We start from the raw sequence: 25,923 nt of genomic DNA, 5'->3' as shown, positions 1-25,923 counted from the left end.
TAACTATCGCGGTCCACTATATTTTAGCCATGATCAAATACACCATGAAATCTAAATCAACTATTCTTAGGCTATTTTGTATTAAATATTGTAGTATTTTAAATGATTTATCCGTTCACATAATTTTTTGTTCTGATATGCCACCGTAATCTTTAATCAAAATAACTTCCCCTCCGTTTTGCAACGAAATCTCTTCTGCGATGACGTATTTACTGCCGCGGGGGCGGTACAATATGTCACTCATATGACATCACAGCAATAGCAAACAACAATGATCCATTATATTTCATTATTTCATTACAAGGACAAAATAAAATATAATATTATATTAGGTTACAAATGTTTATAATTCTAATTTGTGCAATTTCGTAACAATTAATAAACATCAACATTAAATAAACAAAATCATGAAAAAGGCAAAATTGCATGGGAACAGAGTTTAGGCTATATTTTAATAAACTGCCACTTTGGGACCAAATGTTGGTTTTAGAAAGATATATAACACATCACTCTTAAACTTGAAGTCCTTTCACTGACTCCCAGGTTCCGCGTTGATTTTAAAATCCTTATGCTCATGCTTATGCTCCCTCACAGGGACTGCATGGTCTGGCCCCTCTGTCTGCGCTTATAACTTTATATATTCCTAAGCGTCATTTGCTCTCCTCTCTGGTTATCATATAAACTGGTTCACTGGCAGTTCCACGGACACTTTGCGATCTGTAGGGGACGGGGCTTTCTCATTCTATGTTCACTCTGGAACACTTATAGAGATACACAAAAGGTTTAAGCATTTTTAGGTTAGCTTTTTTTGTGATGGTTTTAAATATTTTGTTGTGTTTTTTTGTCACGCTTTGTTTCTCTGTGTATTTTTTCCCCTTGTATTTTTTATTGTGTAAAGTGCCTTGAGAAGCTGCTATATAAAATAAAGTTAATTATGTGCTTTTTTACAATAACTTAATTTGTGAGATAAGATGGAATGAGATTTACTTGTCCTGTGTGATGTACAAAGGGTGTACAAAATTATGTTGTCACAATTTTAAGCAATGTTACATTTTTGTGACATCAATGACCCTTTTAACAGACTGTGATGACACGTTTTAACGGTCATCAGCAACGTAATTTCTGCAACGTTTATTTTTAGTATATTTTCTTTTATTCTTTTTAGATAATTTTTAGTATAAAAACTTTTTTTTACATTTATGTACATTTAGAATATAGGCTACTATACTTTGTATTATATTACCTTTGCAATAAATTATAAAAAACAACTAGTTAACGGCACTGGGTGTTTCTAATACATCGTCTAGAGTGAAGGTAAAATCGGTTCTCAATCTATTTTTGAAAGTTGTGAAAACATTATACAGAGTTTTCCTTTTGTTATTTGGGCAAATGGGAACACATAGATATAGATTTAAAGTTTACCCAACTATGACTTCCGATTCTGAGAAACCCGGAAATGTGAAAAGGGTTAATAGGGAAATCAAGCCTAATTAAACAAATGAAAATAGATGTAATATGCTAAAATTATGACATTGTATAATTTTAATTGTTGGATAAAATCATAAAGGTCTAAACCACCATGCTAGGCTAATTTTATGTTAATAACAGTATATATACAGTGTAAAGTGGGGAGAACAAGTATTTGATACACTGCTGATTTTAATTATAGTACTAATATAGTATAGTATAAACACAAATCCAGAAATTCACATTGTATATTTTTTAAGTAATTAATTTGCATTTTATTGCATGACATAATTTGATACATCAGAAATGCAGAACTTAATATTTGGAACAGAAACCTTTGTTTGCAATTACAGAGATCATACGTTTCCTGTAGTTCTTGACCAGGTTTGCACACACTGCAGGGATTTTGGCCCACTCCTCCATACAGACCTTCTCCAGATCCTTCAGGTTTCGGGGCTGTCGCTGGGCAATACGGACCTTCAGCTCCCTCCAAAGATTTTCTATTGGGTTCAGGCTGGAGACTGGCTAGGCCACTCCAGGACCTTGCGATGCTTCTTACGGAGGCACTCCTTAGTTGCCCTGGCTGTGTGTTTCAGGTCGTTGTCATGCTGGAAGACCCAGCCACGACCCATCTTCAATGCTCTTACTGAGGTTGTTGGCCAAGATCTCGCGATACATGTCCCCATCCTTTCTCCCCTCAATACGGTGCAGTCGTCCTTTCCCCTTTGCAGAAAAGCATCCCCAAAGAATGATGTTTCCACCTCCGTGCTTCACGGTTGGGATGGTGTTCCTAGGGTTGTACTCATCCTTCTTCCTTCAAACACGACGAGTGGAGTTTAGACCAATAAGCTCTATTTTTGTCTCATCAGACCACATGACCTTCTCCGATTCCTCCTCTGGATCATCCAGATGGTCATTGGCAAACTTCAGACGGGCCTGGACATGTGCTGGCTTGAGCAGGGGGACCTTGCGTGCGCTGCAGGATTTTAATCCATGACGGCGTAGTGCGTTACTAATGGTTTTCTTTGAGACTGTGGTGCCAGCTCTCTTCAGTTCATTGACCAGGTCCTGCCGTGTAGTTCTGGGCTGATCCCTCACCTTCCTCATGATCATTGATGCCCCATGTTGTGAGATCTTGCAATGGTGCCCCAGACCGAGGGAGATTGACCGTCATCTTGAACTTCTTCCATTTTCTAATAATTGCGCCAACAGTTGTTGCCTTCTCACCAAGCTGCTTTCCTATTGTCCTGTAGCCCATCCCAGCCTTGTGCAGGTCTACAATTTTATCCCTGATGTCCTTACACAGCTCTCTGGTCTTGGCCATTGTAGAGAGGTTGGAGTCTGTTTGATTGAATGTGTGGACAGGTGTCTTTTATACAGGTAACGAGTTCAAACAGGTGCAGTTAATCCAGGTAATGAGTGGAGAACAGGAGGGCTTCTTAAAGAAAAACTAACAGGTCTGTGAAAGCCGGAATTCTTACTGGTTGGTAGGTGATCAAATACTTATGTCATGCTATAAAATGCAAATTAATTATTTAAAAATCATACAATGTGATTTTCTGGCTCCGGGACTCTGGTCCGACGTTTCTATTAATATTCTCTATTAAATTTTTTATATTTTAATATTCTAATGTTCAAGTCTTAATGGACTTTGATGTGCATACTAACGTTGTCACATTGTTAAAGAAACACTCCACTTTTTTTGGAATTTACCTAATTTTCCAACTCCCCTAGAATTAAACAGTTGAGTTTTACCGTTTTTGAATCCATACAGCGGATCTCCGGGTCTGGCGGTAGCACTTTTAGCATAGAAGAAGTATTTAGCATTTAAACCTTGACTCTTCTGTAGTTACATTGTGTACTAAGACCGACAGAAAATGAAAAGTTGCGATTTTCTAGGCCAATATGACTAGGAACTATACTCTCATTCCTGCGTAATAATCAAGGAACTTTGCTGCCGTACCATGGGTGCAGCAGGCGCAATGATATTACGCAGCGCCTGAAAATAGTCCCCAGCTCATTAACGTGACCGGCACTAAGTTTGTAATATCATTGCGCCTGCTGGTACGGCAGCACAGTTCCTTGATTATTACGCAGGAATGAGAGTATAGTTCCTAGCCATATCGGCCTAGAAAATCACAACTTTAAATTTTCTGTCGGTCTTAATACACGATGAAGAGTCAAGTTTTAAATAGGACAAATATCGAAACTCTTTGGCTATTTTTTTTGAGAGAGATGCTAACGGTCTAATCAGATTCAATGATCTATGCTAAGCTTAGGGATGCACCAAATCCAGGATTCGGTTTCGTATTCGGCCGAATACTGGGTTTTTTAAAAGGGTTCGGTTTCTGCCGAACCTTAGAATTTTTTTCCACCGAACCGAACCCTATAGGCTTGCAATATAATACGCGCACTACGATGGTCGACGTCACGCTACCGTTGATTACGGAGTGTCTACGTAGTGGAACGCGTTGTCAGGAAGAAAAATAGGGATACCGGTAGCTCACAGCTAAAGTTATTGCAGAGGCCAGACAGACTCATGGAGGCGATTGGCATCTTACAACTCGCACTTTATTCCCCTATCGATTATCGAACTCATGTAAATGTCTGTCACACGTTCTACCATCCACAGCGTTACTTAATAAAATAAGATAAAAACGAGCATCAAACTGAAATAACCCGCATACATGGGGTATCGAGGTGCATACAATAGGGATGTTCGCCGTGACGTCACGACGCGCTCTGGTTGGCAGAAGAAAAGTAATGACCGCTTAAAGCGCAGCGCAAACACAGAAGAAAATGGTTGTATCGTGCTTTGTGATCGGCAGTGTTAACAGGTTCGATAAGAGTAATAACCCCAAGAGCTTCTATCGTGTACCTAAACAGCCTGAATCAAGAAAGAAAGCTTTGAATTTCTGCAATTAGGCGTCTATACCCAGCGGAAAACAATGGGAGCCAGCGGACCACGATCGCGTCTGCTACCTACATTTTGCCTTAAAAATGAAAACTAATTTTGTAAATAAATGTTACTAGTAGGTTCTATCGCATTGATGGGTTAATTAATGAATGAATAACTACAAAATACCGCGGAAGACGTGTCAAAGTGTTTGTTTACATAACTTTTTGTGCATGCTGTGACTGAGCAATGGAAGTATAATAACACTGACATACCCTTATAAATTAATGGCAAATTATTGTATTTTCATTCATACATTTTACGTATATGTTAACCAATGTTATATATCAGAGGTAAGATAATTTTGAATATAGCCCATGGATAAATTACACCTGTATTTTTACTCTAGTTGTAACATATTTACCAGTTATCCTTAGTTACAACAAGTAATATTCGTAATTATTACTTAATTTATAGGCATCTAAAGATTTGTACGCCTTCATCGACTCTCTGGTAAACATAGATGGCGTGTCGACGATGAGATACAGATAGATGTCGCCGAATGTCAAATCTGGCCATGTGTCCGGGCTTTTGCTCCAATTCTCACTCAGGTGATATTGATCAGGCAGAGAACATGAACCCTGGTTATATAAAAGCTTAACCTTATATCTCTTTTTTGGTTCTTCGGACAAATAATTAGCATATGCTGACAAAACACAGGTAGACTGCTGCGAGTCTGCGACATGTTTTGGTTCTTTCTGCCAACCAGTTCGCGACCACGCCCATATCGTGACGTCACATTTGACTCCGGCGAACATCCCTATAGAGCTGGTAAGTCCCGCCCCTCCGTAAAACCCCGCTGGACCTCAAAGTTGAAAAAGCGTCAATGCAAGTGAATGGGAGAAAATAATTATTTTCTGGTCCCGTTCGAATTGTGCCATGAATGTGAACATATGTTGTCTGTGATTTTTTTATATAATCTTTCGTGTGAAGAATGCGACAATTTAGCGGGTAGAAGTTTGATACGGGTAGACTTTGTGTGAGAGCACTTTGTGGACTACAACTCTTCGCTGCTGTCGACGCGTTTGAAACGTCAACACCACTAGCACACGGCTCTAGCTCACGGATCCCGCTAGACATGGCTGTGTCTTTGGTGCACTTCACAGCCTTCTTTCAGGGAGAGGACAAAATCGTTGAGGTTGGCGAAAACCACGGGTAAGTCAACTTTATGTGGTGACGTCACATAGGCGACATGTAGTCTTTCTCGTTATGTCTTTTCCACAACTGCTAGCCGACGAATCATACCATATACTGTCAAACTTGTAACATGAAAGATTATATAAAAAATTCACAGACAACATATGTTCACATTCATGGCACAATTCGAACGGGACCAGAAAATAATTATTTTCTCCCATTCACTTGCATTGACGGTTTTTCAACTTTGAGGTCCAGCGGGGTTTTACGGAGGGGGCGGGACTTACCAGCTCTATACAGACGGCAGACAGTTCAACAGGGAGCGCGCAGCTCTTAAAGGGGCCACACCTTATTTCCAATCGTTACAGTAGGTGGACCGTTCGAATGACGTATGCTGTGAGAAAGTGAAAATGGAACTCATGAGCAGAAAAAGTGTTGTTTGGCAGTACTTTCAGTCAAAAGAAGGCAATTCAAGTCGAGCTACATGTTCAATTTGCAATGACGATTTGTCTCGTGGTGGCAAGGACCCTAAACAATATACAACATCACCGCTGTTCAAATGCATAATGTTGCTTATTCTTTTTCTTTTTTACAGTTGAAATAAAATGAAAAATCCACTTCTGTGGACGTTGTTTACTTCATTAATGTGTTTACTGTGTTAATGGACTGAGGATGGGAGTAATATTCGGTATTCGGTTTCGGCAGAATCTTAACCAGTGGATTCAGTATTCGGCCGAACCCCAAAAATCTGGATTCGGTGCATCCCTAAGCTATGCTAAAAGTGCAGACCTGGAGATCAGCTGAATGGATTCGAAAACGGTAAAACTCAACTGTTTAACTCTAGGGGAGTTGGAAAATGAGCCTATTTCCAAAAAAAGTGGAGTGTTCCTTTAACACTTGTTTTTTGCATTTATGAGACAAATTAACTTCATTCAACTTTCATTTATTAAATTATTTAATCTTTCTGGTTTATTTCTCAGAATGGTGTAAAACAAAACATTCAGTGACATAAAATATAATAACATAAAATAACACTTTGCATGTTAAACATTGCAAACTTAATTAAATATTGCATAATATTTCTCCTTAAGACGTTTGTGATCATTACAGAATCATTTTACAAACAGTTTGTTTGTAACATAACCATACAGTGAAAAACATAAGCAAGAGAGGTTTACTGTTCTTCAAAAAGGCTTTTTGGACTCTTATAAAGTAACTAGTGCTAAAAACTACATAGTTCTCTCTCGTTTCTAAAACATCTTTCCCTTTTACACAACTACATCAGGAGTAGTTTAAATACAGCATATTTTAAAACAATAATAAATAGCCGGTATTTAAGACAAATCAAACCGTCTAGAACATAATGTGCCTATTACCATTTCAAATCAAGTAAATTAAGCTATTACATTCAAGGCATGAATTTATATGACCTTGTAAGTAACTGCAGTGTTAAACCGTAGAACATTTGTAAGATATTTATGTTACCTTAGTCATTTTTTATGAAACTGGTCAACTTATAAGAGCTGCGTTTTTTCTTGTTACCATATATTAATATAATCATTGTCCTGATCAAAACTGCACTGTACTGTTCCCTACCTTCAGCTCCTGAGAGTTTGCTTAGAAAGCTCTCTGACTAGTGGAGAACTAGCTTTTCTTGGAGGCTTTCAGCTTCTTTTTGATATAATGTCCGACCAGGGCCTGAGGTCGCTGCTGGTAGTTATTCAGGACGTCATGAGAGCTGGTCAGCTGGTCTCCTTTCAGTCTGTCCAGCAGTGTTACACACACAACCGCAGCTGAAAATACAGGAAAAAAGCTCTTTCGTATTATCAAATCTCAACCCATCCACAATAAACAACATTAGCAGGCTTAATGTCTGACAAGAAGTCAAAAGCAGTCAGCTCAAACAGACAAACTGCAATAAAAGATCATAAACCTCTAGCACCCATTTCAAATGCATAAACGGCCATTTGAATGAACCTAAACAACCAGTGGAAAAACACAAACTCGTGCATGTATTACTCATTAACTTGAAGAAATGGTGCGTTAAAGACGACATACCTCGAAGATTGCTCAGTTTGCACATGGCTGCAAACACAGACGACTCCATCTCAATGTTTCGAACCCCAGCGGCATAGGCTTCGGCAAGATATCTCTGTTTATCTTCTTCGCTGTATGAGCAGAAGGCTCCATCCAGCCGCGCTTGACCTGTACAAAGACAGAGCCTTCAAATACAGCAAACACCTCAGTGCAAAATGATCATAACATTCTATTATATTTAAGAGTGTATTTGAAAATAATTCTACCTTCATAGAAGTCAAGGGTGCACATTGTGTTACCAATGACGGTGTCAAACTCTGCAAGGTCTTTGCCACACTGAAGCAGCTCCTCTGCAAGTTCCCCGTCGAGTTCTGTGCTCCTGACCACTGGTTTACCCAGGATGATCTGCTCAAGGCGAGGCTGAAACACAGAATCCACCGACTGTTTGGTAATCAACACAGTCCCTGGCTTTAAACCTGACAAAAGGCAGACAGAAAAACAGCTCAAAGACAACTCAGGAAATGATTCAGAAATATCCCCTGGTTTACAACACCAGGGTGAGGTTGCTGATTTTGAAAGCATGGAAACACCCTTTTGATTAAGCAGTTCAATGGTAAAAGCAGTGTACCTATTCCACCTGACGTTCCGATGCGCACTACGGTGACATCAGTGCAGCGGGCATGGTACAGGAGCTTGATAAGCTCATGCAACATTATAGAGATTGATGGAATGCCCATGCCATGCTAGAACACAGAGAATATTCAATGTTAATATTCAGACAAACTTCATTTGCAGTGACGTAAACACCTCAATCGCTCTGACAGAGCTCGATCTAAATTTAATTACGGCCTGATTGAACGGGATGGTGTAGACCTGAAAAGAAATTAAGCATGTAAATGCCTGAATGTGATTTTTCAGTCAGATTCAAAATGATTCATTCCCATTAAAATGAGTGCATGTTAACATACTTTATTTTCACATAATCCTTCAGAAATCATTCTTATATGATGAGTTGGTGCTCAATAAATATATATCTTATTTATATCTTATCATCACATTTCACATTATCATCTTCAGAACACAAATGAAGATCTTTTTGATGAAATCTGGGAACTTTCAGTCCCTCCATTGACAGCTACGCAACTGACATTTTGACTTCAAAAAGTTCATAAAGAGGTCGTAAAACGAATCCATATGAATTGAGCGGTTTAGTTCAAATTTTGGGAAGATACACGATCGCTTTATATGATGAACAGATTTAATTTAGGCTTTTTTTCCCATATAAACAGTAAACACTGATCAGCGAACATAAGCAGAAGCTCAACCGAACCTGCTTGACATGCAAGAACAAACCTCATTGGTTCTTAAGAAGCTCAAACGTGTTGCTTGCATAACACGAGAATGAACCTAATTGGTTCTCTCACGATAACTGAACATGCTTGAGCTTCCGTTTATCATAACTGATGTGTGAGTTGACGAATAATTATATGTGAATAAAAGCCTAAAATCAATCTGTTCATCATATAAAGCAATCATGTTTCTTCATAAAATTTGCACTAAACCACACATTGAATATGGATTAGTTTTACAATCTCTCTATGAACTTTTTGATTGTTCCAAAGATGAATGAGTCTTACAGGTTTGGAATGACATGAGGGTGAGTAATTAATGACAGAATTTTCATTTTTGGGTGAACTATCCCTTTAATGCATCCTTGCTGAATAAGAAAAATAAAAATCTTACTGACCCCAAACTTTTGCAATAGTAGTGTATATGGATGAGTTTAAGTTCACTCACACTGACAGACAGCACAGGTCCAACTTTGTACATGGCGTAGCGATCGGTTCCTGCACATATATTTGGATATTCTGCGTTGGGGTCTGAAAGCCCCAGTTCTTTGGCAATGTATTCAGTGAAAGACTTCATCCTCCATGGACTTCCCCCTACGCACACAAACTGAGACAAAAAGTCCAACCAAGTAAGTTAGACAGACCCAGATCATTCTGAAGGTGTCATGTTTTAGTGTGAAAAGAAAATAAAGTAAAGTTTACTTTGACATCTCCAAACATCGCTGCCAAGTTGTGAGTGGATGTTCCCAGGTTAAAATGGTAAAGGATGTCATCTGTCAGGGAGTCTAAATGGGGATTGTTCACATATATTGACCTATTCAGGTAAAATACAAGTTTGACAGTTAGGTGTTAAACAGCATAGCTGTTGGTTATTGTCCCTAGTATTACGAAAACAGTTTAAAGTAACACTTTAACAACACACCATAATAACGGTCAGCCAGGAGGACTATAACCCAGGGGTCGTGAGAAGGGCGCTGTCATCATTTCCGTTTTGTATCAATTCTCATAAAACTGAATGTAATTTAAACGGAACATTTGTGTCCAGCAAATTAAATCCGTAATTTATCCAGTTGCTTTAAGTTGCGTAAAGAATATGAAATATTGACATAAATCATTCATTGGCATATCAAACGGAAGTGCTGAAAGCCCATGCACATAAAGAATAAGAAGGACATAGGCTACATTAATACACTAACACATTATTCATTCGTACCTATCGCATGCTCCATTCTTCTCTTCATCCAGCGGCATTTTCAGTTTTCTCCTGAGATGGACACATCAACAGATTACTTTTCCACGTAAAAAAAAAAAAAAATTCGTCTGGTAGGCTATAACAACTAAGTTAAGTTAAATCTATGCAGAATTAACTTTATCGAACAATAAAATGGACTAAACAGCATTCCTAAGAGTCTCTCAATGAAGCTCAGTGTTCGTTACCGTGAGATGTTTATAACGCCTCCTGACTCAGTGTCCACCGGGAAGGTCACTTGATAAAATACCGTCAGTCGCGGTGGCTGTAAAACATCCGGCTGTGCCGCTGCTGGTGTACGTGAGGCCACCGCGCGAGAATCGTGTTTTTTTCCACGCAAGCCCCGCCTTCTGCGGCAGGATGAGCTAGATGAAGCAACGGATTGGACAGTTGAGAAGTCCTTCATAGCAACGGTCAGGATAAGGGAGGGGCCTCGATTCTGGCCACTGACGTCATTCATAATCACACAACATTGGGCTACTTTTTAATTTTTTAAGATAACCGTCACAAGTTGCTTAATTTACCTGAAATCACATTACATTAACTAAATATGTGTTAAACTAACTTTATAATAATTATAGTTTGTATTAATTAATGTTTTAATTCATTTTGAACAATAGCCTTTGCTTGATATCAATAATTTTTTTTTAAATCAAACACACGTTTGGAAACATTATTTTTAATACTTTTAAAATAAGTCTCGTATATTATTATATGATAATAAAAAATATTGTGAAATATTACAATTTAAAATAATGGTTTTCTATTTGAATATACTTTGAAATATAATTTATGCAAAGCTGAATTTTCAGCATCATTAAATCAGTCTTCACTTCTGTCACATGATCCTTCAGAAATCATTCTAATATGCTGCTGATTTTTTATAACCTGTGATACTTCGTTCTTTCAGTATTTTTTTTAATGAATAAAACAATTAAAATAAAAAAGAACAGTCTTTATTTAGAATAGAAACCTTTTGTAACTTTACACTACCATTCAAAAGTTTGAGGTCAGTAACACTTTTTTTTAAAGAAATTAACTTTTATTTAGCAAGGATGTGTTAAATTGATAAAAAGTGATAGTAAAGATTTCTATTTTGAATAAATGCTGTTCTTTTTTTTTACTTTATATGCACAGGGTTATTACAGGTTCCAAAAAATATTAAGCAGCACAACCGTTTCCAACATTGATAATAAATCAATCAGCATATTGGAATGATTTCAGCTTTGCATCAAATAAATATATTATATTTTTAAGTATATTACAATAGAAAACAATTATTTTAAATTGTAATAATATTTGACAATCATTTTTTTTTTATCAAATAAATGTAGGCTAGATGAGCATAAGAGACTTCTTTCAAAAACATTAAAAATAATAATAATTTATATATATATATATATATATATAGGCTATATATAATGCAAGAAATTCAATTAAAACTAAGCAGAACAGCAACTAAAACATGTTCTTTTATTGAATGTAAAGAATTTAGCGGAATAAATCCAATCTCAAATCGAATTTCAAGGTAAGACAATGAGTTAACAAATTACAGTGAGATACAAAAAAAACAAATATTGCCTCTGCCCAGATGTGCAAATCATGGGGGGTGGGAATCCTTGCATAAGATCCAGAGTGGTTGATTATATTACCATTTTTAGCAACCCCTAATAAGACAATATTATAATACTGAAAGGGCTACAGAACTGTAACAAACACTTATTCTGTGCTCTAATCCACTTTACAGCAATTAATTAAATTATTTTCAAACATTGGCATATGTAAACAAAAGAGATCTATTTTCAAGAGTCATGCTTGCAAAAAAAAGAGAGAAAATAACTTACTGTACCTTTAAAAAAAAAAAAAAAAAGCTTATTATTACCCATCCACAGGCTCAATAATTGTCAAAAGATAGTGGCAGTTCTGATTTGCTTGCCCTAATGTTCAGTGTTAATACAATTAAGCAAAGTGAACACATTCCCAATCTGACGTATGAACTAGCTAGAAGTCAAACTATAGGTGCTCTTCAATCTTAAACACTTCAAGCCCACAATAATTAAATTTTCACACAGTAATTAAATTTTCACACAGCAGATCATTAAACTAGACTAGTAACACAACCTACATTAGGCAAGGATCAAAAGCGTGAGTTCGACATCACCACCGTCTAATAAGGTAAAATTAAAGACTATGGTCAAGAGAGGACAAAGAGTGAGTTTAAAACAACAAATTAGGATGTGGAATCTTTTGCAAGGATCAAGGCATCAGTCCTGTTAGTATCATTTAACACTGTACTGTGGACTGGTTAAGAACAAGCAGTGTAACACCTAGGCTACATAGAATACAAATGTGTTCAAGAATTCAAGGACAGTATTTTTTATTTTTTATTTATCTTTTATAACAATGAAAGTTAAAGGGATAGTTCACTTTAAAATTAAAATTCTGTCATCATTTACTCACCCTCAAGTTGTTTCAAACCTGTATTAATTTATTTCTTCTGCTGAACACAAAGAAAGATATTTTGAAGAATGTCAGTAACCAAACAGTAGTCTGTACCCATTGACTTCCATAGTAGGAAAAAAAAATACTATGGAAGTCAATGGGTACAGACTACAGTTTGGTTACTGACATTCTTCAAAATATCTTTCTTTGTGTTCAGCAGAAGAAATAAATTAATACAGGTTTGAAACAACTTGAGGGTGAGTAAATGATGACAGAATTTTAATTTTAAAGTGAACTATCCCTTTAATAAATTAACTTGAAGTTTTTTTTAACACTTTCCACTTTGGCCCCCATGCAGTGCAGTTTCAGACCATTGTATAAAAAGACTAAGAAATTCCACATTAGGCAGCCCTGTGTAAAGAAAGATAAATAGATAAACTGTTAATCATCTCCGAAGTGAAATCGTTAATATGCAACACACAAAATACTCAACTCTTGCATTGGTTGTGATATTTGTTTGATGAATGCACTTACAAGTACTCGTCGTTGTTGTTGTTGTTATTGTAGTTGGTGATGAAGTATTTGGGCACGTCATTGGTTCTCTAGATTGGGTGAAAAGATGATAATCGGAAGTTGTTATATGCATTTTCATTATCGCACACCTATTAAACCAGGGATGTTCAACTTCAGTCCTGGAGGGCCACTGTCCTGCAGAGTTTAGCTCCAACCCTAATTAAACACACCTGAACAAGCTAATCAATGTTTTCAGGATTACTAGAAAAGAGCTTTTGTCAGGGTTGAAGCTAAACTCTGTAGGACAGTGGCCCTCCAGGACCAAAGTTGAACATCCCTGTATTAAACCATCTTCTGACAAATAAGAATAAAAAAAATCTAAATGAAAATCAAATCTGTGGATAACTCACTCCATTCTCCAAAACGATTGGATGTTGTGGTAAAAACTCAGGTTTCTTCTTAGCCATTGGACAACTTGCCATCTTGATGAGGAAGTCCCGAGTGTAGCAAATTCTTTCAGCTAGAGTAAAAAAAAAAAAATATTATAAGGTCTACTTTAGTCACATGAAAAATATTTTACCTGTACTCTATATTATCATCCCACTGTTCTACTTCTAATTCCAGATATAGACATCTCGCTAATACTTATATAAAGTTTATACTCTTAAAAAATAAAGGCTCTGAAAGGCTTTTGCACCAGAGGAACGGTTTCATAGTTCTTATAACTATTGGCAGAAGTACCAGCTTTTTGGTTTGTTCACCCCACAGGAACTGGGCACAATATAAGTTATAGGAACACCTTTCAAGTGGTACTCGCTGCAGAGTCAAATGATGTCCAGCTCCACCTCTCTGGACGTCTAATGTGGTGGAGGGATAGAGTTGTGAAAAGGGTTAGGGTGTGGTTGGATATTCTAGCTCCACATTAGACCCAAATTACATTCGCTCCTCCTCGCTGGACGTCTAGCAAGGGGGAGCTAGATGTAAGCTTCACCCATTGGACTCAATTAGGATCTACATCAGAGTAGGGTTTATCCCTGCAAAATAGGAACTTCCAGTGATGAAAGTGTACGCTGATTGGCCAAACACATGCCATACAAAACACTGGCATCTAAAAAGACGTGTAAACACACAGTTTACATTACTTACGTCACAAACTAACTACAAGAATGGAAAACAGTGACAGATGGACTGAAGCCAAAGTCCAGGTACTCCTCAATCTTTACACTAGTTGTAGAATGCCGCTTAAATGACGTCGCTGTCGGCCGGTTTACATCCAACTGCGGTGCAAATGCAACAAGGAAAATGGCCCCAGGAGAATATTTAGTTCTCTGCCCTGCTCTGGTGGATAGATCCTAGTGTGAAAGCCCCTAGTGATGCTATATAAGAACCATTTTGGGTTCCCCAAATAATCTTTCATTAAATGGTTCTTAAAATAGTGTGAAGTATATTTTAAATGATTTAAATAACCTTTTTCTGCTATAAAGAACTGCCTGTGCAATTAAAAAGGCTCCATAGATGTTAAATATTTTCATTGGACCATAAATACCAAATAGAGCACCTTTAATTTTAAGAGTGCTTTGAGGTGGACACATGCCCATCTTCTTTGGTTGAGGACTTTGAAGACGCAGGATTTCATAGAAATGCTCCACTTTAATAATGTTGTCCTGTCAAAAGTAAAAACAGTTACCTGACAGAAAAAATACACTCTTTCAGAGAAATTAGATAAGAAAAAAGAAGAGGCCAGCAGCTACAATTAAAATCCAAAACATGACAATATTATATTAGGACAATAAAATTGGACTTACTGGCTTAATCTCAGCACAGCTTTGAGGGACTATACGTGAGATATCCAAAGAAGCATACAAACACACCAACACACACAGAAAAAAAGACATAAGAAATTAAAATTGGCATCAAATGAAACAGTGACACAGTGTTTTGCATTTTTAAGAATCAAACTTAGTGAGAACATTCACATTTTGAACCTTGACGGCGCAGTGGTCTTGCTGGTTCCAGATTTTTTACAATCCTCTTGTCCATTCTTCTGCTTAAGGACAAACATTTCAGCATATTAATGTGTGTCCAATATGCATGAAGTAATAAATGCATGCGTTTTCATTCACATTTTCATCACTTTCTATTGACAAGTCAAATCTGGGCTTGATAAATGTATATATCAAATTTATATATAAACTCCACGTGGATGGACGAGATCAACTAGAATCAGCCACACATTTTTCTTTTCAAATTATTCTGTCTAAAAGCCATAACAGTATTAAAGGTCAGATTGTTTACTCAAGTACTCAAACAGTTTTCTTCCCACAAAGACCCTCCCCCTATTTTTAAGGATCAAGTCTGAGTAAAACTGGAAAAATAAGCTCATAAATTAGGTTTATATGACTCAATCAGAATATCCTTTTCATGCTCTTGTGAAATCAATTAGATCGGTTAACATGCTATTTGGATTACATTGATTTATTGTTTAGGCTAGCCTATATTTAAATGCAATATTCAAGACGCCCATAAAGGGCATATTTTAGTTTAAGTAAATATTAGTTCTTTTTAGATCACCAATAGCTGTTTTTTGGGCTTCTGTTATCACGGTTTAACTGGGTATTATCCTGATTCACACTCGGACAAATAACCTGTCCAGTGCATTACAACTGAGGCAGATGGTCATCAATCTAATGCAAGGTGATGTATTCAGATCTGTTGCTGCATTTTTAGTAATGCAATACAAAACCCCCTGGAAAAGTTATGATGATAGATTAGTTCACATATTGGTACTGCTAGATAAGCTACCAAACGCAAATCCACACCTTAATATTTTATTCAGCTTTAATTCCGTTATAATATTTCACACGACGCATAAGTCATGAAAAAATACTTTTTGAAAACCATCGAAGTGTACTGCAGAACTGTAAAAACTAGAAAGGCGCTTACCATTGTTAAATATAACTGACATACGTGTAAAATATTTAAAAAATAAAGGTGGCGTGAACTTTATCATCTGACTCAATGGGCATCAACGGAGCTGCTAGCTGCTAGCCACCATGACTGCGAACTTTTCCCTTGATAATCACTTTTTTTTCTCTCCACATAACATCTTTACAACAGACAAAAATGTAAAAGAATGTCACAACAATAACAGTCTAAAATAAACGAGTAAATATAATATTGGCAACTTACATGTTGTTCTCACCGTAGCGTCCAGCCTCAGTCACCGCGCTGTCTGTCTCTGTCATTTCCAAACAAATTCATTCCGCCGAGCTCGTGACATATGTGTGTTCATACTCTGAACTCACCCAACATCACATACAGAAAATAATAATAATAATAATAATTACTGTGCTTATCCACATCTTTGATTGTCAGCAAGTTTTGCACAAAAAAAAGAAAGAAAAAAAAAGTTTGGTTTATTTTAATACTTGTTTTTAAAGGTCGGCCCAAAAAAATTATGATATAATTTTGCATAAAAAAATCTAGTAAACCCACTGATATAGGTATAAATTAATCCTTGCGGAAAGGTTTTGAGTTATGATTTGGTCATGACGTTTAAGCATCAAGCATTCAGGCAGGTAAACTGTCCAGAAGGCAAGTTCTTCATAGTAGGCCAGCCGACCCGATTCTTAGTCTGGTGAACTTGTGAACTCTGGTAAGAGGCCAAAAACACTGGTTCCATGGTATGTTGTTGAAGTCACTTAACTTCTTTAACAGTGTTGCCAGTTTGTTTAGTTGGAAGCCCAAGGCTTTGACTGCCAACCTGCTGAACAAACTTAAACTAGTTTTGAGAAACAAAAGCTTATTGTTTCCCCTTTTCACCTGTGCACCAACTTCTAACCCAGACCTTTGCTTTAGGTTTACTTGACTATGCACAAAACCTTTGCACTGGCCATTGTGACCCAATAGCATGACCTCAATATCAACCTGTTGCTTGTGCACTTGTTTCCTGCAACTCTTCTGTCAATACATGACGATAGAAATCACATTGATGCACATAGGTCTACCAGCACGTTATTAGCGTAAAATTATTAAATATCTCAGTTTAACTCCTATAATTTATGCCTTTTTGGTTGCAATCTGGTTACATGTGACAATATGCCCATTTTTAGTGTACGATTTTTGCAACCCTTTCATGCATGGTGTCCCAAAAACTCTTACTTCAAAATTATTACTAGCATCTACATAATTTGCATTACCTTTTTACATTCCTTTTTTAAGCAAAAGGCCCACTTCTGTGTGTGTATGTGTGTGTGTGTGTGTGTGTGTTTACAGGATTCCTTGTGCTGCAGTTCCCTCTAGTGGCCTCTTCTTTTTCATTATGAGTATGAAAAGCCGTTGTGGGTTGTATTTGACTGATTGCTGTTAAAATTGCTGTCAACTGCGGTTTGAATTACCTGGGGAATATGGCCCCATGACAATGAGCTACAGTTTGTTAGGCAAAATGAAAAAAGCCTGAATGCTGATAAACAGTTTCACCATCTATATTGTTTGTGAACAGCATGCTGTGAAAAAAACAAAATGGAATAAGCATAGGCCTAATATAATTTATACAATCTACATATAGGCATACATATAATTAATTAAATACTGATTCAGTTGCTTAAAATAGACAATTGATGTTGTGATGCTTAATGCTGCATGGTACGCCTACAGAAACCTAGATATGTGCATTTTTAATTATTTCACATAATTAATCACAGTAATAATGTGAAGTAATGTGTGATCAGTATGGCATTAAAACACATTTTATAGGCAGCATGTGTTAATAAAAAAATCCATGCAACTCAAATGCAAATAGTTCCTTTTTTCTAAAAATGTTCGTTTAAATTTCCTTTTTTTCTAAAAATGTTCCTTAAATTTACTTCATCACATCAACAAATGTTATGAAAAAACCTTTGAAACATGGAATAATAAATATATAATTATACATTATGTGGTTTAGCTGTTGCCATAAAATAAAGCTTTACAAATTCGTTTGATTCAGATGGAACCATATCTTTCCCTATCCACCTTAATTAAACTATTTCCTGTGAATCTTTGAGACTTCTGATTCATTAGCTACTAAACTAGAAGAATAACAAAGTGCCGTAAACGGTGAAACTATTGGCACTACAGTGTGTATATGATTAAGACGAGTTCAAATATGATCCCAAATACCAGTTTGCTGTATCGAACAGCGAACACTGCAGCATATAATGGACTTATTTTGTACAGCTAAAATAACTGGAAGCAGCTGGCACCGGTAGCCTTGTCCGCGCTTGTGTTAAAATATGTGGATATCAGGGGTAGCCAACCCTTCTCCTGGAAGGTTATCATCCTGACTTATCAAGGGCTGCATCCAAAATGACATTCCCAACTACATGGTAGGCAAAAACAGTAGGCCTATGTGACAAGGCAGGACTCGTACAAGAGTTGGGGAAAAAGTACTTAGTTGACCTACTACTTCCGGCGAGATTGCTGAAGCCAGGATTTGTCACCATCCACAACTGATGGTGATCATATGACATAGGGTTACATTCATACTACACACATTCAAAATAACAAACTTTTTTAGCGTTCCAAAAATGACATGGTTACCCCTAATAGGAACATACTAAGAGAGCGAGCGCTTTCAGATGCAGTCTGTGTTCAGGATTACTTGTTAATAACAGGCAAGTGTTGGACCAGGGTTAAAACTGAAGTTTGCAGAAAGGTAGCCCTCCAGCTGCTGGGTTGACCACCCTTTCTAGACTATAGATTATATTGGTCAAGTAATTTTACAATTATAAGTATTAATTTACATTTATTCATTTAGCAGACGCTTTTATCCAAAGCGACTTACAAATAAGAACAATATAGCAATTCAATTAACAGTAGGACAACAGTATGTAAGTGCTATGACGCTTCGCAGTTCAATCTAACGCAGTACTTTTTTGTAAAGTGTTAGTAGAAAGTGTTAGTATTACTTGCATTCAGACTTAATGAAAATGCATATTATTATTACTGGATTGCAAATGAAACCATACCAACTGTGAATAATAAACCCACCGTGGACCACCGCAAGAAAAAAAAACACTTAGAAAGAAATCAGAAGAACAAGCTGATGTCTTTAATAGCATTGCACATGAAATGACAGTTTTTATGGATGTAGGATGAAATTCACAATCTCACAATAATAAGAAGATTCTTTTAAATCTGCTTTTATCTGAAAACCAAATATTACTGACATCTGTACAGTGAAATTTCATTAGATTAGAAAAGTCATTACTCTGGGGGGGATATTTAACAGCACAAATAATACTGAGTCTAGATACTGTCACTGACATGCATACAAATGCATTATTTCCGAATAGTCAAAATAAGGTATGAATCTAAATTAAAGCAGTATTTCAAAAAAAGAAAACATGTCGGCACTTGTCAATTCACTGAAAATGCACATACAACTTAAAACAGAAAGAAATAAAAGCACAAGTTTCATCAATTCTGTAGAACAAAAGCATATCTAATCAAACACAATCTGAATCTTCCTGGTGCCAATTGGTCTTCCATTTAATTCTTGAAGAGCAGTGAGCGCCTCCCTGTAGGATTCGAACACTACGGTTGCAGCACGCCTGGGAGTTCCATTTCTGTCATACTGCAATGAAGCAGATCCTGGAATGAATCTGTATCCATAGAAGAAATCATAAATCTCATCGATCCTTATCTGAGAGGGTAGATTGAGCAATTTAACACCGGTCGGACCATCAAGTTGTTGGTCAGGTGATCCGTAACGTTGACTTCCATTACCATCCATTCCGGGCCCAAATGCATTATTGCGGCCAAAATTAGGCTCAAAACGATTATGACCTCCATAATCCTGGCGCAAATTAGGCTGCATCTCACAATCATCTCGAGGCATCTGGGTGTTCGAAAAACGAGGACCATCATTCAAAATTTCGTTCCTTTCTTGTGGGCTAATCGTCAACTGCTCATTCACACCAAAATTCTGCATCTGGGCCATCGTTATGCACTTAAGCATGACCTCGGATCCAAGAAACCTCTGTCCGTTTAGGGACTGTGCCGTCATGGCTTCCTTCTCAGACTGGAAGATCACCAAAGCCTCACCGAGCCCAGCTCCTCTTTCGTCATGCAATAAGACAACCCTATCCTCTGAAAGTGGAAATCCATGAAAGAAGTCCATGATCTCCACCTTGCGAACATCAAACGGGAGATTGCGTACGTAGACACACTTCAACTGAGAGTCAGGAGTGCTTCGTTGAGGCTGGGGCACTTCAGCTGATCGTCTCGTCCCTTTCACCTCCTCTCTCTCATCAATGGACGATTCCAACAAGGTGACCATTTTCTCCTTGGAGATGGGTGACACGTACACTACCTTATGCAGCAACAATTCCTTATTATGAGCCAAGCCAGCACAATAGTCTGTGAGATTTCTAAACACCACAACAGCCGATTTGGTCTTATCGTCCTTTTTTTGGGAAAAGATAATAATCTGGTCATCCTTCAATGTAACCGGATGAAGAAACATCCTCAAATCCCTCTTTTCAACCACATGTGGCAAGTTCTCAAACATGACGCAGTATTCTTCGTGAGGGGGCGAGCGTGATCTAGACCTGAAAGAAACAGGAGATCGAGATCTCGTTCGCTCTAAGGACGGTCTTTTCCGAATCTCCTGTCTAGGGACACCTCCTGCTGCCAGCCACTGCTCCTCGGAGCATCTTGATAGTTGTATATACCGTGCCCCCATGTATAGTCGATCCCTTTTCAGACCTTCGATTACATCCTCTTTGGAAGCCAAGCGCACAATACTTTGTCCATTGAACGTTCCTCTGGGGTTTCTCAAAAACAGAACATCTTCAATCTTTATCCCACTGAAAAATGTATGGACGTCGTCCTTTGTTGCAGAGAATGGCATCCCTGTCAATTTTAAGTAAAGATCCGCTCTCTCTGGCACTTCTGCTTCTCTCTGGTGTCGTATCTCACTGAATGAAGATGGAGAGGGCCTGTTTCTTGAGTCTTGATTATCCGGCCTTCGTACGTCTACTCTTGGGTCTTTATTGAATGCCAGAGGACCTCGTTCCGCAGAAGGTCTTTTGACACCCTCCTTGTACATTCCCCTGCCTTTTAACTCAGACCTTCTAGTGCTTTCCTCGAGAACACTCTGCATTTCTGACTTGCTACTCAGGAGCAAGATGACAGGAGAGCCCTTAATGCAGCCCCCTGAGCGTGCCATCGCTCGTCTCGCATCTTCATCAGATGCAAATATTATAAAAGCTTCCTCAAGCTCCCCACCAATTATATGAACCCCACCATCAGGGATTCTGAGCCCAGTGAAGAAATTGCGAATGTCCTCAGAACCAGCCGTGATTCTGAGTCCCTGTAATCGGATGACCACAGCCATGATGGAGCACACACAACAGCACCTGCAGACAAAAGGGGTATAATAGCGTTATCGCTGACACAACCATTGCCTCCATGTAACAATATTCAAAAGAAATCCCAACTATCATTTTCAAACCGAGGTTAAACCACAAAATTAGGAGAAACAAACCTCTCACGGCCAATAAATATAGCTAACAACAATAACAGCCAGTTTGCAGCAAGTAATAACGAGCTTCTGATCCAGAAAAACAAGATAACGTGCCTCGGATTAACAGAAAAGACTAGTTTTCCAACCTTTAACATAGTTCTTTCAGCTTCCGCATGCAAATGTGCAAGTAATATGAACTCCATTCACAAATACAGCTTATCAGCTGTAGATCAAGAGAGAAACATCATATGAAGTGTATACAAGTAACAAGAAATTACAAATATCAATGCTAGCATCCATACACACATATTGCAGCTACTTAACTGTAAAATACTTTGTCCTTTTAAATTCTGGTAGCTACTGTTTTATAATATCCACAATTTCCAACAGAAACCGATCAACAGCAGACAATTGATTTCATCAACTCATCAAGTATTTAAAATAACAAGGAACTTTACATGAAGCTCAACACCCACTTACAAACTGCACAGCCAGCCATCAAACCAAATAACAAAAAACAACAGCCCAGCCCAATACATCGCGCACACACAATTCCACTTTGCTTGTGTGCAAACTGTGAATTATAAATGCTTTTAAATCAGTCGTTCTCAAGAAGGGGCCCGGGCCCACTAGGGGGCCTCAGCAAAGAGACATAGATTATTTGTGCCATTCATGCCATAAGAATGAGGAAGGCAAGAGGGGAACATGATCGGCAAAGGACCGTGGGCAAAAAAAAATATTTTTTTGACTCAAGTAAGGATGCACCGAAAAATGGCTTCTCCGGTTTTTGTCTGAAAGAGAAAAATGGCCACAAATATATGCCGCTCCGCCCCTCAGTGTTCAGCGCCCGGGTTTCACTCTCGCTCTAGCCGTTATCACTGCGCAGTGGTATTCCGCTATATGCATGCTCATCGGAAAAGCAAAGTCCGACATGAAATTTCTATTTGCAATAGCCCTGTGCTTTAACATGTAGTATAGCCTAGCCATTCTGGGGAAAGCTGGATTACGCCACCCTCACGTTCACTGATCCACTTCCCACTATGCTCTGATAACAATGGCTTTGTATAAATATACATTATTTGGATAATTAGTAATTTAATTTAAATAAATCTGATTCTGTTGTATAGAACTGGATAAAGAATAATATATTGATATTAAATATGAATAAAAAATAAATAAATAAAAGTGTGATTATTTATTTTTTTGGCTAGCATTTTTTAAATTCAGTATCATTAAAATAGTTGAAATTTATTCAAAAGTATTATATTATTAAAATTATACAAAAAAACTCATTTAAAATAATAAATAAATATATTTTTTAAAAAGCATTAGTTTTCGGCCATGTGCATCCAGAACTTTCATCCCAGAATTTTAATTTCAGTGCATCCCTAGATTTAAGTCATTACAGCAGAATAATAATAAAAATAAAAAAAACTACACCGTTTTGCGTAATGGGGGGCCTTAGAGTGAGAACTACTGTTTAAATGCAAACTATGAAATTAAGAAATGCAATACCCTCCAGCAAACTTGCCATTGTATTGCCAATAAATCACAAAGCTCACACATCTTAAGTATCCAGGAAAAATACTTTTCTATAAACTGCTTATTGTAAAAAAAAAAGTCAATTTAAGACTGAAAATTCCCAATGTCACAGAGCCCATCCACTAGGAACAGTAAACAAGTCCTATTTTCAGTTGCAATACTCTTCAAATAAAAGAAAGAGGTCTTTTTACAACTCGACTTCACAACCAAGTTTCTCATTTCGCTGCACTTCTTTATGTAACCAATACAAGACTGAGGGCGCATTTTCAGTGTCTGTACATGGCTTCCGCTTTTTTAAAGAAAAAAATCCGTGGTGCATAAAATCCCCTCTTTAATTTCAAACGATTTTATAATAACACGGGGAACAATTACAACCTTATTTTCGACACGTAGACCTCGGTAGTGTCCCTCGTGCTTTCTATTTGTGTTGAACCGCGAGCTCTGTGCTTTCAGAATCAAAACTGCGCCGAATCAAACAGCTAGCATTCACGAGCGTCGTCGAATTCAGCCGAACCAACCAACCCAACCGTTTTAATAAGCACAATATACGTTTATACACAATGACGAACACACGCTAACGGTAACAAACATATGACATAAAGAGCAACGTCAATTCCGTCATAACAAAAAACATTGGTGTAAACAAAGAGTGCAGCAGCTGTCTTCTGTAGTATCGGCAATGCTAAACGTGAGAGGCCCAGAATGTGAAGCGCACAATATTGATCAAACTTACACAAAACAAAGATATCAATCCTTTCCAAAATTAAAGGAATGCGAAACTAATGCCGATCTGCGGTGTCGTATATCCGATTCCAACCGTGACTAAGCAACAATTTCGTTGTTTGTGATATCTGACGCAAGGACGAACCGAAAGAAACTAGAGCATCCGCATCTCCTCCAACGCCATCTGTAAAACTACGGAAACCCGGAGGCGCTGAACACAAAAACTACAAGACACAATAGACGCCAGTCTGATCATTCTAGAATATCTCCAATATCTTTAACGACCCATTTCCTATGAATAGAATATAGCTACCACTCAAAAGGGGTATACAAAATTGCACACAACAAATATATTGATTTAATGGCTATAAAGTGTAATGTGGTGTAACAACCATCAAGTCAAATTAGGCCTATTTCATCCTGAATACCAGTACTGGTGGTATTGGTAATATGTACCACTTTATATTTACAGAGTAGTTCAAACTGTATTTGAAACATGTTTTTTTTTTAACATCTCCATACGCCTGGACAAAACATGACATTTAAAAAAAAGGTTGAAATGTAATATTTAAAAAAATGACCTTGACTTTTTAAAAATAAATAATGAAACATTATGCCAAATTTTATGCTTACATATAGGCTACTTACGATAATTTAATTTTCCTAGAACCTAGAAATTTTGACTAGAATATAGTATATTATCAACTATTGACTATATTAATATTAATATATTTTTAAAATATGACACATTTAAAAATTCTCTTTTTAGGGACATATGTTTGAACACAGATTCTTTGGGTTCCTGCTGCCATAACTATGTCTTGAACATGGGGGATAGTGACCTGTGACATATTTTATCAAGTTTTTTTGTGTGTATGTTTGTTAGTGAGGGATTTGTGTGCACATTGTTTTAGATTTATGGAGTAAACATGAAGGGAAAACCTGAAGGGAAAAGTAGACCTTTGTGATAAGATGTGCTAGTGATGCCATCTATTTAGATTTGATCTATGGGCTGTATTTAAGTAATAGAATAAATGTACCGGTACATTTTAGATGAATCTCTTTTACAGCTGATGGGATTTGGCTTTGTCTGTTTTGGTCAATTGTTCAATTAAATGTCAAACCACTATTTAAAATAGAATAGTTGATTCAGTGTTTTATATTAATTACACATTATATTGATTCTGCAAAAGTTTGTCTTAGTGGCCCTTTAGGCCTACACGACACCGTTTTCAACTAAAAACGGAAAACTTTTTACGCATTTTGATATGATATATTGGCGTTTTGGGGGCCTAAAAATGCAAACTTTTGAAAGTAGGTTTCAAAAAGCACGTTTTTGAAAATTATACCATTATTTTATTTTTGTAAACTACAAAATTGTGAATTTGTGAAACCGGTGACGTCATGGGCAGTTTCTTTACAAAGTGACATCGCCAGCTACTGGCCTGGCAGCACAATACAGCGTTTGTAGTTGTTTTCGTGGAGAACAGGGATCGTTTTGACAATGTTGTCAACAGTAGGCCTACACAAAAAACGCAAAGGAAAAACCTTTCCATTTTTTTGTACATTGTTGTCATGTAAACATCTCTTTGCCCCAGGTGGGTAGCCATCTTACCTTATGATTTGACTGGCTATCTCAATCATTTTGACATAAAGGAGCTCTGTTAGAACGCTGAGGCAGACAAGCCTAAAATGTAACCTTTAAAAATCTTTGTGTCATCTTAACAGCAAACAGCAATGGAGTGCAGCAGAGAAGCCCCTAAGAACCTACTTGTTTCTAGGTTGGTACAACAACAACCAAATGACGCCTGTAATGTAGACATATACAAACAACCTGATTTCAGAATAGTCCTGACTCCTGTGAGCAGATCCCTGTAACTGAGATACAACAACAAAGGGTTACTGATTCAGTGGTCCATTGAACACAATGATGCCCTCATTTTAACCTCTGTGAGGCTTTAGACATGATAAAGAGGTTGTCCTGGTTACCATGGCCAGC

At 37.3% G+C, this 25,923-nt stretch overlaps 3 protein-coding genes across 8 annotated transcripts; all 3 read right to left on the bottom strand.

Moving 5' to 3' along the window:
• Nucleotides 1–6,489: 6,489 nt before the first annotated feature.
• Nucleotides 6,490–10,629, bottom strand: upp1 (uridine phosphorylase 1). 2 transcript variants are annotated; one of them, XM_079626344.1, is made up of 8 exons: nt 10,384–10,629; nt 10,160–10,210; nt 9,649–9,760; nt 9,395–9,553; nt 8,226–8,340; nt 7,864–8,073; nt 7,619–7,765; nt 6,490–7,353 (listed from the first exon to the last, which is right to left on the bottom strand). In XM_079626344.1, exons 1-8 carry the CDS (start codon nt 10,599–10,601, stop codon nt 7,205–7,207), a joined length of 1,161 nt encoding a protein of 386 aa, XP_079482470.1. In that variant the 5' UTR covers nt 10,602–10,629; the 3' UTR covers nt 6,490–7,204. The 2 variants fall into 2 exon arrangements, with proteins under 2 accessions (XP_079482470.1, XP_079482471.1); XM_079626345.1 differs by having other exon boundaries at nt 9,649–9,731; nt 10,384–10,497.
• A 1,016-nt stretch (nt 10,630–11,645) lies between these two features.
• Nucleotides 11,646–16,452, bottom strand: gra (granulito). Of its 5 annotated transcripts, XR_013799195.1 has the most exons (8): nt 16,340–16,437; nt 15,127–15,197; nt 14,956–14,984; nt 14,709–14,814; nt 13,561–13,670; nt 13,172–13,239; nt 12,821–13,048; nt 11,656–12,758 (listed from the first exon to the last, which is right to left on the bottom strand). XR_013799195.1 is itself a non-coding variant. In XM_079624656.1 (7 exons), the coding sequence occupies exons 1-7, from the start codon at nt 16,393–16,395 to the stop codon at nt 13,039–13,041; spliced, it is 447 nt and encodes a 148-aa protein (XP_079480782.1). In that variant the 5' UTR covers nt 16,396–16,452; the 3' UTR covers nt 11,646–13,038. The 5 variants fall into 5 exon arrangements, 4 of the variants coding, with proteins under 4 accessions (XP_079480782.1, XP_079480781.1, XP_079480783.1 ...); XM_079624656.1 differs by having other exon boundaries at nt 11,646–13,048; nt 15,127–15,194; nt 16,340–16,452; XM_079624655.1 differs by having other exon boundaries at nt 11,649–13,048; nt 16,340–16,442.
• A 2,767-nt stretch (nt 16,453–19,219) lies between these two features.
• rbm12bb (RNA binding motif protein 12Bb) lies at nt 19,220–24,193 on the bottom strand. The gene is made up of 2 exons (XM_079624654.1): nt 23,935–24,193; nt 19,220–21,552 (listed from the first exon to the last, which is right to left on the bottom strand). Exon 2 carries the CDS (start codon nt 21,528–21,530, stop codon nt 19,635–19,637), a length of 1,896 nt encoding a protein of 631 aa, XP_079480780.1. The 5' UTR covers nt 21,531–21,552; nt 23,935–24,193; the 3' UTR covers nt 19,220–19,634.
• Nucleotides 24,194–25,923: the final 1,730 nt, after the last annotated feature.

The sequence above is a fragment of the Phoxinus phoxinus genome, assembly GCF_949152265.1.
Source record: "Phoxinus phoxinus genome assembly, chromosome: 10".
Taxonomy (NCBI): domain Eukaryota; kingdom Metazoa; phylum Chordata; class Actinopteri; order Cypriniformes; family Leuciscidae; genus Phoxinus; species Phoxinus phoxinus.
This window is presented reverse-complemented; position numbering and strand designations above follow the sequence as displayed.

What these genes read in the sequence shown, in the direction of transcription:
- gra (XM_079624655.1), bottom strand. Translation starts at nt 16,395, where the DNA reads ATGACAGAGACAGACAGCGCGGTGACTGAGGCTGGACGCTACGGTGAG. An exon ending in GCTGTGCTGAGATTAAGCCA is followed by an intron (nt 14,815 to 14,955) that starts GTAAGTCCAATT and finishes TACTTTTGACAG; the next exon opens with GACAACATTATTAAAGTGGA. An exon ending in AAGCACTCTTAAAATTAAAG is followed by an intron (nt 13,671 to 14,708) that starts GTGCTCTATTTG and finishes TTTTTACTCTAG; the next exon opens with CTGAAAGAATTTGCTACACT.
- upp1 (XM_079626344.1), bottom strand. Translation starts at nt 10,601, where the DNA reads ATGAAGGACTTCTCAACTGTCCAATCCGTTGCTTCATCTAGCTCATCC. An exon ending in AAGAATGGAGCATGCGATAG is followed by an intron (nt 9,761 to 10,159) that starts GTACGAATGAAT and finishes TTACCTGAATAG; the next exon opens with GTCAATATATGTGAACAATC. An exon ending in CAAACTGAGCAATCTTCGAG is followed by an intron (nt 7,354 to 7,618) that starts GTATGTCGTCTT and finishes CTGTATTTTCAG; the next exon opens with CTGCGGTTGTGTGTGTAACA.
- rbm12bb (XM_079624654.1), bottom strand. Translation starts at nt 21,530, where the DNA reads ATGGCTGTGGTCATCCGATTACAGGGACTCAGAATCACGGCTGGTTCT.